The sequence below is a fragment of the Vulpes vulpes genome, chromosome 7, assembly GCF_048418805.1.
Source record: "Vulpes vulpes isolate BD-2025 chromosome 7, VulVul3, whole genome shotgun sequence".
Classification (NCBI taxonomy): Eukaryota; Metazoa; Chordata; class Mammalia; order Carnivora; family Canidae; genus Vulpes; species Vulpes vulpes.
The window spans coordinates 100,672,835-100,685,582 of NC_132786.1; the positions used below are offsets into that span (position 1 = coordinate 100,672,835).

General features: G+C 39.5%; 1 protein-coding gene across 1 annotated transcript in view; it reads left to right on the plus strand.

The window, feature by feature from the left end:
- DNAH11 (dynein axonemal heavy chain 11) overlaps positions 1-12,748 on the plus strand; it is a 314,532-nt gene that overhangs the window by 124,945 nt on the left and 176,839 nt on the right. Inside the window, exons 36-40 of the mRNA XM_072764523.1 lie at positions 2,905-3,043; positions 7,041-7,133; positions 8,997-9,191; positions 10,350-10,427; positions 12,434-12,566. Of these exons, the coding sequence (XP_072620624.1) occupies positions 2,905-3,043; positions 7,041-7,133; positions 8,997-9,191; positions 10,350-10,427; positions 12,434-12,566 (638 nt within the window). The remainder of the gene's footprint in view (positions 1-2,904; positions 3,044-7,040; positions 7,134-8,996; positions 9,192-10,349; positions 10,428-12,433; positions 12,567-12,748) is intronic.

Genomic DNA, 12,748 nt, shown 5'->3' on the forward strand with positions numbered 1-12,748 from the left:
GTTAAATTCATATATTGCAAATATTTTTCTCTTAACATGTGGCATGCCTTCTAACTTTCTTACTGGGGTCCATGAAAGAAGTTTTAAATTTGGCATAATATAGTTTAGCAATTTGCTTTTTAAAATATGCTAGTGAAGAAAGTTTGACTAGCCCCATGTTGTAAAAGTTTTCAAGTATGTTTTCTTCCAGAAGTTCTAGTTTACAGTTTTCATGTGGTTTTATCTTTATTTGTGTTAATGTGCTGGATGATATTGATTGATTTTTCAAATGCTAAACAGTTCTTCAGTGTTGCATTCCTGGGATAAACTCCACTTGGTCAGGAGATACTATTTTTATAGTTATACTTGTTGCTGGATTCAATATGCTACTAATTTGTTAAGGATTTTTATATCTACACCAGAGGGATATTGGTCTGTAGTGTCCTTTGTTATAATATCTTTACCTGGTTTTGATATTGGGATGATACTAAACTGGTATAATGAGTTGGCCATTTTCTTGTCTATTTTCTTCAGAGTTTGTGTAGAATTGGTATTATTTATCCCATAAATATATGATAGAATTATTCAGTGAAGCCATCTGGGCCTAGATTTTTCTTTGTGGCAGTTTTTTCAAGCTAAACTCAATTTCTTTAATAGATATGGAGTCTTTCAGATGTTTTTTGTTCTCAAATTAGTTGTGATAATTTGCATCTTTTAAGAAATCTCTTCACATTATCCAGATTATTGAATGCAATGGCATTCATTTGTTCATGATATTCCCTTATTAATAGTGAGGTCCTGAAGTCCATGTGTGTCATGGATAACTTGTGTCTTCTCTCCTTTTCTTGCTTTGTTGAGCTTGAGGCTTATCAGTTAACATTTTTAAAGAGCTCTCGGGTGTTCACACTATGTATTTTTCACTGTCTGCCCTCAAAAGGATATGCCACTTAACATACAAAGTAAGAACCTCTGTAGCTTTTAGAGATTTCTTTCATTTCTTTTAAGCTTAAGATTTACTTACATAAAAAAAAAAAGATTTACTTACATAAGCTTACATAACCATGTTTCATTTGTATTTTCTCCTAATTTTTATACTTTTTAATTTTAGTACTTTATTTATTGAGAACTTGTTTTGGTAGGTAACAAGAGTATTTAAACAGAATTCTTTTCCCAAATAGTCAACTACTCTAGCATGCTTACTGAATGTTTTCCTTTCCTCATAAAACAGCTTTGTCTAGCACAACAGTTCTGTAATATCTGTTTTTCTTGAAAAATAATCTTAGAGAATAACGATCCTAGAAATGTAATGATTATAGAATGCTTTTATTTGAAACTTTTACATCTGTGCAGTATTTTTACATTTGTATCCCAGTTCGTCTCCTACCTGTTTTCACTCGGGTCTTAAAACTTGGAATTGTTTAGTGATGTTTTCATAAATTTGGTTTAACTATGGACAGCATTATTGATGTTGGGGTGCTAGTACTTGCATCAGCAAAGTTTGAAGGACAATTTGGATGATGCAGGTAGGATTCATGAGTGGAGGCAGAATGCCTGAGCCTTAAGAGCACCATGACTCCACCATCTCTCTGCTATGGGGCCTGGGCATGTGCTTGCCCTTCTCAGAACCTTGGTCTGCACCTCTCCAAAATACAAGTGAGAAGAATAGCCACTTCCTAGAGTTGTGAGAGTTAAGGGAGAAAGTGCATGAAAAGCTTCTAGCACCCCCTATGGCATGAAGAAAGTGCTAGTAAATACAAGTCCTTAATATTAACACACGTACCAAGCAAGTCAGTTACCACTTGTTCTCTCCCCTACTTCTGTTCATCTTTATTGCTTCTATCATATGCTAGAGTACAAAATTTGGGGAAAGTGTGGGCTCAGTTTAAGTAGAAGTTCTCGTGGCACAGCTCCAAAGAAACTTAGGAATGTTCAGTGTGAAAATTAGATATGCATGAAGTAGACTATAATTATATTTACAAGAGCAGGTGGATAAATATTATTGGACTGTGTGCTTTAAGAAGTCTCAAAACACAGGCTTACTTACTTTCTTGGTTCCTTCTTTAAACTTCAGTTGCATGGAATTTTTTTTTGAGATTTTGCATTAAATGGCAGTGGTCTTTGGGGAGGCCTTTCTGGAAGTCCCCCTCCAAAAAGGGGATTTAAACGTTATGTTTCAGTAAATTTTGATCTTAAAAGCCTAAAAAAGCTGGCCTGAGGCAGTGGTATGCTGGAAATGGCCTGTACCACTTTGAAAGAGCTGAGGGTTAAATTTTCATGAAATTTTTGAGTTTGTTGTTTAAGCACAGCCACTGATAGAAACTAAATTATATGAACACGTGACTGTATTTAAAACAAAGGCGAAAAATACTCAAAATGCATCGCTTCCTAATTAAATTTTACTATTTTGTTAATATTGATGCTCTTGGGTCCTTCATATCTATTTTGTCTGCTTGGCGGTGTGCTGCTGCGCATCTCTTGCTAGGCCCACATTTAGTGATGTATTGAGAGGTTGAAGTTAGCCATGGTGGAGGTATTTATTTCAGGAAACCAGCAATGCTATTTTTTGGAGAGCCGGTCATTAAACATTTACCAGCCAAGCACTGGCCATGGGAAAAAGTGGCCTCCAGCACCAGATAGCACTCATCTTTGCAAAGTGACAACTTCTAGAAGTTTCCTGGATACACCACACATTTCCCTTAAACTCCTACACCCAATCTTCTACCAATTTCCCATGTTCCATCTTTGTCTACATATCTGGTAACAGAGGGGACATTTTGTAGTTGAAGTGAAGGAGCTTGTTGGCTGTGATGGACAGAGGTGCTTGGGAATGGTTAGAATGTTGGTACAAATTAATCACTTGATTTCAGCAATTGGCACTTACCACCTTATAACATTGTGAAGTTGAATTTCTTATTTACATTTTAGGCCCTGTGCCATGGTGGCCCCTGACATTGAGCTAATCTGTGAAATCATGTTAGTGGCTGAAGGGTTTGCCGAGGCCCGCTCATTAGCCCGCAAGTTCGTTACATTGTACACGCTCTGCAGGGGGCTCCTCTCCAAGCAGGTGAGGGGCTTTTCTTTTTTTTTCCTTTGCTTGGTTTTTACATCCCATTAAAGCTGCTTTGGATATATAGATGCTGGGTAATTTATCACACACATTGCATCAGACATTTTGGAGTAATTTTTGATTTTCCATAACATTTTGAAAATATTTTATAGTTCTTATTTTTTTCTAAAATTAAACTTTGAGATATTTTAAGTTGACTTTTTTTGGAGATTTTATTTATTTATTCCTGAGAGATACAGAGAGAGAGGCTGAGACATAGGCAGAGGGAGAAACAGGCTCCCTGCAGGGAACCTGATGCAGGACTTGATCCCAAGACCCCAGGATCGTGACCTGAGAAAGGCAGATGCTCAACCACTGAGCCATCCCGGCATCCCTTAAGTTGATTTTTAAAAAAATTTTTATTTATTTATTAGAGAGAGCATGAGCAGTGGGAAGGGAAAGGTGCTTGCAGGGAGGGGGAGAAGCAGACTCTCTGCTGAGCAGGGAGACCGATGTGGGGTTTGATCTAAGGACCTCGGGATCATGACCTGAGGCAGATACTTAACCCACTGAGCCACCCAAGCACCCCTTAAGTTGACTGTTTTATTGGTACTTCGTACAGTACCAATGGGTTGTACAATGGTATGTGATTTTATCAATGGGCTATGTGATTTTCTTTAACTTTCAACAATGCTATAATTACACATGGAATTTTATGATGTCTTCCTTTCTTGGTAAGAACATTATTTTCTAGAGAGAGATGACAGGAGTGTTCTTAAGACCTGATTTTCTGAAGACTTCTCAAGAAATGTTAAATTAAGGGCTTCTGGGTGGCTCAGTCGTCAAGCATCTGCCTTTGGCTCAGGTCATGATCCTGGGGTCCTGGGATCCAGCCCTGAGTTTGGGCTCCCTGCTGAGTGGGGAGTCTGCCTCTCCCCTACACCCTTCTGCCCTCTTCCTGCTCTCTCTCTCTCTCTTGCTCTCTTGCATGCCCTCTCTCAAATAAATACATCTTTAAAAAAAATACATGTTAAATTAAAATTTCTCTCATTTTGGTGATAATGTTTTCCTTGAAGGTGGGATTGGCTTTTTTGTTTTTGTTTTTACTTTTCTCTATAGTTCCCTAGTCTCTGAAGTGGGTCAGACTTTTAACTCTCCTCACTAGCTTACTTTTTAAACTTTTTTTAAAAGTATAGTTGGCAGTGATGTTATTTGTTTTGGGTGTACACCACAGTGATTTGATCTCTCTATACATTATGCTATGCTTATCACAAGTGTAGCTACGGTCTGTCACCATACAAGAGTATTACTACCACTGACTGTATTCTCTGTGCTGTGCCTTTTATTCCTGTCTAGTCACTAGCTTCTGGATGTTTCACTGAAGTTGCTGATGTGCTACAAAAATGACATAGGTACTAGTACTGTTATTTTTGAATTCAGCTTTGTGGTCACCTTTGACTTCAGTCTCTTGATGACCTTTCATTAGGTCCTGGTGACATTATTTTGCAGATTTCCAGCATGGAAGTATTAAAATACCACAGAACCACATAGTTACCTGTACTGACAGATGTACTCATTTTAAATTACCTGCTGTTGAGGTGGAATTTGGGACCTGAGAGAGAAATTCATGTTGTCATTTTAATAACTATAAATTTACAATCTAGAGGGAATTCATAACAAATTTAATAATATGGAAAAACATTTATGACAGTGTTATATACAAAAAACAGCATACCAGACTAGATGTGATCTATAATTTGCATATGTTTTACATTTTAGATACTCTGTATTTTTTAATATATATATTAAATATATTATTTATGTATAATATATATTATATATATATAAAGTGACTGGAAAATACATTGTGGTTTTTCATTTTTGTCTCTGGGTAATCAGACTGTGAGGATTTTTATATTTTTCTCCTTGTTTGTAATATCCTTTTTATTTTGACAAGGAGTTCATTTTTATTTTATCATAGGCAGAAGTCGGAAGAAAAAAAATGTCATTGAACCCAGGCAACACAGAGTTGTAGCCACATCCATTTCCAGGGCTGACATTTAGACATTTAGGGAGACTATATTACTATATCCAAGTAATAGTTTGTTGTTGGTGGTGATGAGGGTATACAAGAACACATGAAATAGGACCACTCAGATTTTGAAGTTCAGAAAACTTAGGAGATTGCATTTACAAGAAATAAAAATTAGAAGAAAATGCAGGATGAGAAGATTATCATAGTTATAAGAGGGAGGTTTGGGGAGTAAGGTACAACTTCTAGGCAAGGGAAGTGTTGTCCAACTAGACAGGTGTCCTAGCTAAGATGAGGGAAGGCCATAAGGCCAGGACAGAAGGCCTGAGTTAGGAACAGTTGCTATTCTAAGCTGTAGGGATGAATTTAAAAAGAACCAGTGGACTTTTTAAAGGATTTCTTTCATTCATTCATTCATTCATTCATTCATGAGAGAACACACACGTGGGTGGCTGGGGGTGGGCTACAGGGGGAAAGGGAGAGAGACTCTCAAGCGGACACCCTGCTGAGCGTAGAGCCTGACTCGGAGCTTGATCTCACAACTCTGAGATCATGACCTGAGCTAAAATCCAGGTGCCTCACCAGTGCACATTTTTGACTAAGGGAGTGATGTAATGAAAATTGTGAAGATTATTTTAGCACTTAGCACAGTTACATGTTTGGAGGGTCACCAACTTCTCTTCAACCTGTGTCCAGAATTGTTCTAACTCCTTTCCTTTCATGTTTTTACTGCACTGACCTAACCTCCTTCCTAATCTCTCTGGCCTCCACACTCCAGTTTTTCCCCCTTTCTTCCTCTCTACAAGCTCTAGTCAATTTCTTAATCAGTGGCTCTCAACTGATTTCTTTTCCCCATGACTCACAGTAAAAAATACTACTTCTGTTGATACTTAGGACGCAACCATGTGTGTCATATGCACAGCTGAAACAAACATTTTCACCAAACACTTCTTAGCCCTCTTATTTGCAACACATTCTGGAATTGTTCATTCTATTCTCTTCTGTTTTATTACCAGCAGGAATGATGGTCAAGACCTACCAAATTGACTTTATTCACTAATGGATTGAAGAAGGACATATTTATACACGGATATATTGTTTCACTGCCCACAAAGCATTAACTCAATTTTATTCCTACAATAGCCCTGTAAAGTGGTTAGATTCTTTTATGTGCCTTTTTATATAGATGATGATACTTGGAGAGGGTGGAGATTTTCCCAGAGGCACAGTTGGGAGATATTTTAGAGAAGAGCCATCACTCTGTGGGTTGTAGATGAAAGGCAAAAGACAGTGGGCCAGTTATATGTGATCAGTCCGTTAATTCATTGTCCCTTTACTGAGCACCTGCCCTGAGCAGTGCACCATGCTGGGACCTAGAAGATAGAAAGGAGTGGGTCTGGGCTCTGTCCTCCAGGATCCCAGAGCCTATGAAAGGAATCTTCCATCAGGATTATGCAAAAAGTCTCAAAGCAGAGGTACTATTTTGTCACTGAATTGTAATAACACAGCTTGGACTGTATTAAATGCCACCATCAGGACAGGAGCATCCAAGTGATTTTGATTTTAGGGTATTTAGGGCAGATAGAGATCTGGGCTGGGAGGGGTAGACTCACAGGGTTGTCCATTTAACTGGAGAAGCATGCGTGTTTGGAGGTGAAAACGTTCTGGTAGTTCAACCTCTGAGTTAGCTTGATGGGGGAGAAGAGCGGGGAAGACAGGTGGAGCCAGGGGCACACATGGCAGCTCAGTGTGGTGGGAAGAGATCTGCTGACAGAGGCACAGAGCCAGGAGCATGAGGCAGGAGGATGCCGAACGGACATGGTTTTTATAGTTTCCCAGAGAAGAAGATCCTACTTCCCATCCCTAAAGCATGTATTTGTCTGAACTCTTTCCTTAGAGCTTTTGACTCTTACCTCTGAAGTGACAATCTTACTCCCTCATAGAAGTTTTGAGAAAATATAACCTATGTTTTGGTTTTTATAGGATCACTATGACTGGGGACTTCGCGCTATCAAATCTGTCTTGGTTGTAGCTGGCTCCCTGAAACGCGGGGATCAAAACAGGCCCGAAGATCAGGTAGGGCAGTGCTAACTGACACGGTTGTGGTGCTCAGCTGAGTAGCTGGGCGGCTTCACGGCAATGAAGGCGCGTCCTGGGAAGGTGGGCCTCGCGGCGCGCAACGAGCGCAACTTTCAACAGACTCTCTCTTTCATGTAGACTGTTTTGAGGACTGGCATTTCTTAACGTTACAAAAGGCAAGTATTCTGGAGCATAAGGATAGGACTAGAGGAATGAAAATGGGATTTTTCTAGGTGCTTTTGTTTTTGTTTTCCTAAATTTTTAAATTTTTAAATTTTATTTAAATTTTTAATTTTTTATTTAAATATCTTTTTTTAAAAAAATTTTATTTATTTATTCATGAGAATACACAGAGAGGAGAGACAGAGAGAGGCAGTGACACAGGCAGAAAGAGAAGCAGGCTCCACGCAGGGAGCCCGACGCGGGACTCGATCCCGGGTCTCCAGGATCACGCCCTGGGCCGAAGGCGGCGCCAAACTGCTGAGCCACCCGGGCTGCCCTTATTTTTATTTTTTATTGGAGTTCAGTTTGCCAACATATGGCATTATCACCCAGTGCTCATCCCGTCAAGTACCCTTCTAGGTGCTTTTGAAATATCAGCTACAAAAAATATTTTGGAGGTTATACTCAAATAATTCAGCAACTGCTGGTTGATTTCCTCTGAGGACCATTTAGAAAATCTGATTGAGTTGGGATATGAATCCTGAAAACTCAGTGAAAACAGAGTCTAATGGAGCAAAGTGTGTTCCTTCTGTGGGATGGAAGATGAGTGTGAACAATGAATAGGAAGAATGATCGCCTGACACCAGGGAAATCCTTAGGTGGTCATTCACAGCTGCTAGGGGACTGTTTTACCTCTGCTGGGGAGAAACAATAACAGCCTTTTGCTCTAATCTTTTTGAAGTATTTTTCCTTTATTAAGTAGCGAGAACATGGATATGCAGGGCTGTATGTATTCCATACGGCTTGAGAGGCTGAAAAAGATCGATTTCTTTAGAGCTTCTCTTCATGTTAAAGGATACTTCCCTAATTCTCTATTTCTATGATACTTCTTTCTCCTCCTCTCAGTCATAATTCATAATTGGGTTGGGATTTTCTTGCATTTCTTTGTTCTGCTGTCTTGTTACTGCTGTTTTAATTGCTTATCTCTTTCTGTAAAAGTCATCCTGATGTTCAGGTTACTGCTTTTAAAATCAAAAGCCCTCTTTAGTTTTCAGCCAATACAGAACAAATAGCCAAACTAAAAACAGTTCAGTTTGTCAGTCTGAGATTCTCAGAGATTCTCTTTGAACAAAATGATCTGATGGGCCTGGTTAATTTATATCCTGGAGTTTGAGGACTAAGGAGGGAAGAGCCTCAGACCCTTTGTCAAGATCAGAATAGATCATTGGAGGATCAGAGCCTCCTTGCTGCCTGGAGTCTGAGGTTTGTGATAACAGCAGAGCTTTCTCGTGTTCGGATAGGTGAACTTGTAAGCGTTGACCCTCCCTCTAGGTAGAAGGCCATCCTTTTTTTTTTTTTTTAAAGATTTTATTTATTTATTTATGAGACACACACACACACACACACACACAGAGAGAGAGAGAGAGAGAGAGAGGCAGAGACACAGACAGAGGGAGCAGCAGGCTCCATGCAGGGAGCCTGATGTGGGACTCAACCCCGGGACCACGGGATCACACCCTGGGCCAAAGGCAGGTGCTCAACCGCTGAGCCACCCAGGGATCCCCGAAGGCCATCCTAATAGAGGACCAGTATCAAAATTCCATGCTTTAGATGTAAGGATTAAAAATAACATCTTCAGTTGTGGAGATGTTTGTTACACCCTGTCTTGGCTTTTTCAATAAAGTGTTTTCTTTCCAGGTACTCATGAGAGCATTAAGGGACTTCAACCTGCCTAAAATAGTGACGGATGACATTCCTGTGTTTTTGGGACTGGTTGGTGACCTGTTCCCAGCCCTGGATGTGCCCCGGAGGAGGGCGCCACACTTTGAACAGGTGGTTAGGCAGTCCACCTTGGAGCTCCGGCTGCAGCCTGAGGAGAGCTTCACCCTTAAGGTAAAAGCAGCTTGTGCTTTTCATGGCAGCTCTTGAGATTTACAATGGGAATGACTCTATCTAAGTGGTCATTAGCCAAAATGTTAACTTACATATGCCACGGACCTTTATACTTAATGTGTTCTTTAAAGTATTCTAAATTGACAGGCTTTATGATAGAAAAGAGAGATATTTTATAGTTTGATTCCAGGAGAAGGAACATAGTTCCTTCTATGGAACTATGGAAGGAACTTCTATGGAACATGGTTGTAAGCGTAAGCATACTTTTCAGTAGTTGGCAAAAATCTCTTCGTTGTTCTTAGTGACATGGCTCAGAAATTAATTTTGCTCTCTCCACCTTAGAGAAAACAGGAAGTGAATCATTAGCACGTGCTTTGAGTAGGGAAAGAAATGTTGGCACGTATGACATCCGACTCCTCAAGGGCTTGTGCATATGCTTGCTCTACTTGGGTGTAGTGAATACTTGGACATTAAAATACACTCGGTGTCTATCTTAGGTATCTTAAAGGATGGAAGTCATTACTCGAGGGTCGGTAATTAGCTGTGTACTCTTTGCGTTCAGCACTTTGTGAGGAGGCCTTGGTTTGGTCAGGACTTCCTGCCATGTGAAAGCACTAATGGACCTCCCTTCTGCCTGTTATCAGTGACTCACTGAGTAATGGTTTTTCTTCATTCTTGCTCCCATGTTGTAGTTGGGGAGATCCAGGAGAAACTGGAGTTGACACTTGTCATCTCTCATAACTTTCCTGGAACGTAATTTTGTCAGTGGGAGCTGGCTTGAGTTTTTTTTTTTTTTAAGATTTTATTTATTTATTCATGAGAGACACACACACACACAACAGAGGCCAAGACACAAGCAGAGCTTCGAGAAGCAGGCCCCATGCAGGGAGCCCGACGTGGGACTCCATCCCTGGTCTCTAGGATCATGCCCTGGGCTGCAAGCGGCACTAAACCGCTGAGGCACCCGGGCTGCCCTGGCTTGAGTTTTAAGTAAAGAATTAACCAGAAGTGGGTAGGGATTTCTTGTGGAGGGGTAGGGATTTCTTGTGGAGGGGGGAAGGGGGATTCCTGTTTTTGTTTTTGTTTTTGTTTTTTGTTTTTTACTTTGTTGTTAAATCACCAACTCATGAAAGGAACCGGTGACTGTTCGGTTGGCAGGTTGTCCAGCTTGAGGAACTGTTGGCTGTGCGGCACTCTGTGTTTGTGGTTGGCAACGCAGGCACGGGCAAGAGTAAGGTATGGTAAATTGCCTGTTAGTTTTCAGCCACAGAAGGAACAAACGCTGGTTGGGCATATTTTCCTTTCTGTTTAAGAGTTCGCTTCATTGAAGTTCCCCATAATTTTGAGTTAGAATCTGGGACCCTAATACTGCTTTTTGATCAGTTGACATTGTTTTCTTTCTTTCTTTCTTTCTTTCTTTCTTTCTTTCTTTCTTTCTTTCTTTCTTCTTTTTTTTTCATATCCGTGGCAAGGAGAATTTAACAAATAGAACCTTGTGTTCAAATAGGTAAAGCAATCTGGAAGAAGATTGGGCTTTCCATATTTATCAAAACTACTTTTTTTTTTTTTTTGATCTCTTCCAAGCTAGTTTAGATTCTCTTTCCCATATCACTAAGAAAAAACAAATATTTTCCTTTGGTATGTTCTCAGACAAGCAGCCCTCTATAAGGAGCAAAAGAAAACTTGAAAAGCAAGGGAGATAGCAAAACCCACATTTTGGGGGGTACCTGTTATGTGCTGTGCTGGGTGCATTATGTGTGATTTATTGTGCACAGCGATGATATATTCTGGGTATTATTCTTCCCCCATTTTTACTCCACTGCTTGATTTTGTTTGATCTTGTGGACAATCCTGGCAACATACTTATTTTCTTGGTTGGCAGACCATATATGCAGAATTATATGCATTTTAATTCAGGGTGCTTAGGTATAAACATGTTGAGTAGCCAAAGACTAAAAATAATCAGTAGGCATATGAGACTTTAGAACACGGGTGCCTATGGAACTTGCCAGTATTTAGATCACAACCCGAAGTAGAACAATTGCAAAGGGAGGCCCGGTATTGGGATGTTCTAGTGAAAAATGTAATAACTGAAATATTGAAGTAGATAACTGATAGACCTGTAATTATTTTGTTAGAGTAAGTTTCAGATGTGGGCCATGGTTCAGGGAAGGATAAAATTAAATTCTGTAATTTCCAGTAGATTAATGGTTTCTAAAAATACAAGCTTAATATTCCTAAGGCATTCAATTTCTTTCATCTAGTCTTCACTGATTCTGTTCTATTCAACCTTTACTTAAGCTGATAGAACTAGAACGCTGGAGCTCAGGGCCATGTTACTTAGCAACTTACTCTTCCAAAGTCTTTGGCAGTTGTTTATCAGTCTTTCAAACGCCTATGAGTAGGTCAGGATGATAAATATCTAAAATAAAAATCATGGCTTTTCAGAGAAAGCAAAAAAGGATAGTTGGGGCAGATATTTGGGGTAAAGTGTCAGTTAATTAAACAGACACAGATAAAGCATCTATCCAGTAAATTCTTAGCTTCAAGGATTCTTTTTCTCAATTTACCTAGATCAGAGTTTCTCAGCTTCATTCACTGTTAACGTGCTGGGTCAAATAACTCTTTTCTGTGGTGGTTGACCTGTGCATCCATTGTAGGATATTGAGCAGCATCCATGGCTTCTGTTCAGTAGCATCGCCTCTTCCTCAGGTCCAGGGCATCTCCTGCTGAGAACTATTGCTCTAGGTCACTAGGTGTCAAAGCACGTCCAGACTAGCATCACAGGCATCACCTGGGATGTTACTAGAAAATGCAAATCCTCAGTCCCACCCTAGACCTACTGAATTAGAAATTCCAGGATTAGGTCCGGCCATCCGAGTCTTAACATCCACTAAGCGATTCTGATGCACCTACATACAGGCGGAGTGGATTTTAATAACCTAAACAGGAACATTTGTTTACTTATTTGCATACATGTTTAAAAATCTCAAATGATAGAGTGACTTCCTCTAGTCTACAGGATTCAAAGAATCACGTGAAGAGATCCTAAGTGATTGTAGGATTAAATTTTTGACAATGGTAATGAAAATGTTTCCACGTCAATTTTTTTTCCCATACTTAACACCCGAAGAATTTCTAGAAACATAAAATGAATAAAGAAAATCCTTTAGAAATCATTTACTTTACATTTGCCTTACAGGAGTATTAATTTTCTTAGCTTCTTTCCTTCTTCCCTTAAGATTTTGAGAACGCTGAACCGAACATACGTTAACATGAAACTAAAACCTACTTGGAATGACTTAAACCCCAAAGCTGTGACAACAGATGAACTCTTTGGTTTCATACATCACGCTACTCGAGAATGGAAAGATGGCAAGTAGTATTTCCCCTTTACAAGTGCTAAAATTTCTTTATCCAGAAAACCATTTCTCGGTTCAGGCCAATTTCAGTCATAGCTGTAGATTTATTGTTTATGTGTTGGCATTATTGGAAATATAGTAGCTCACAACAGCATTTATAACCAATAAATTAAAATTAGATTTGAATAAGTGGTC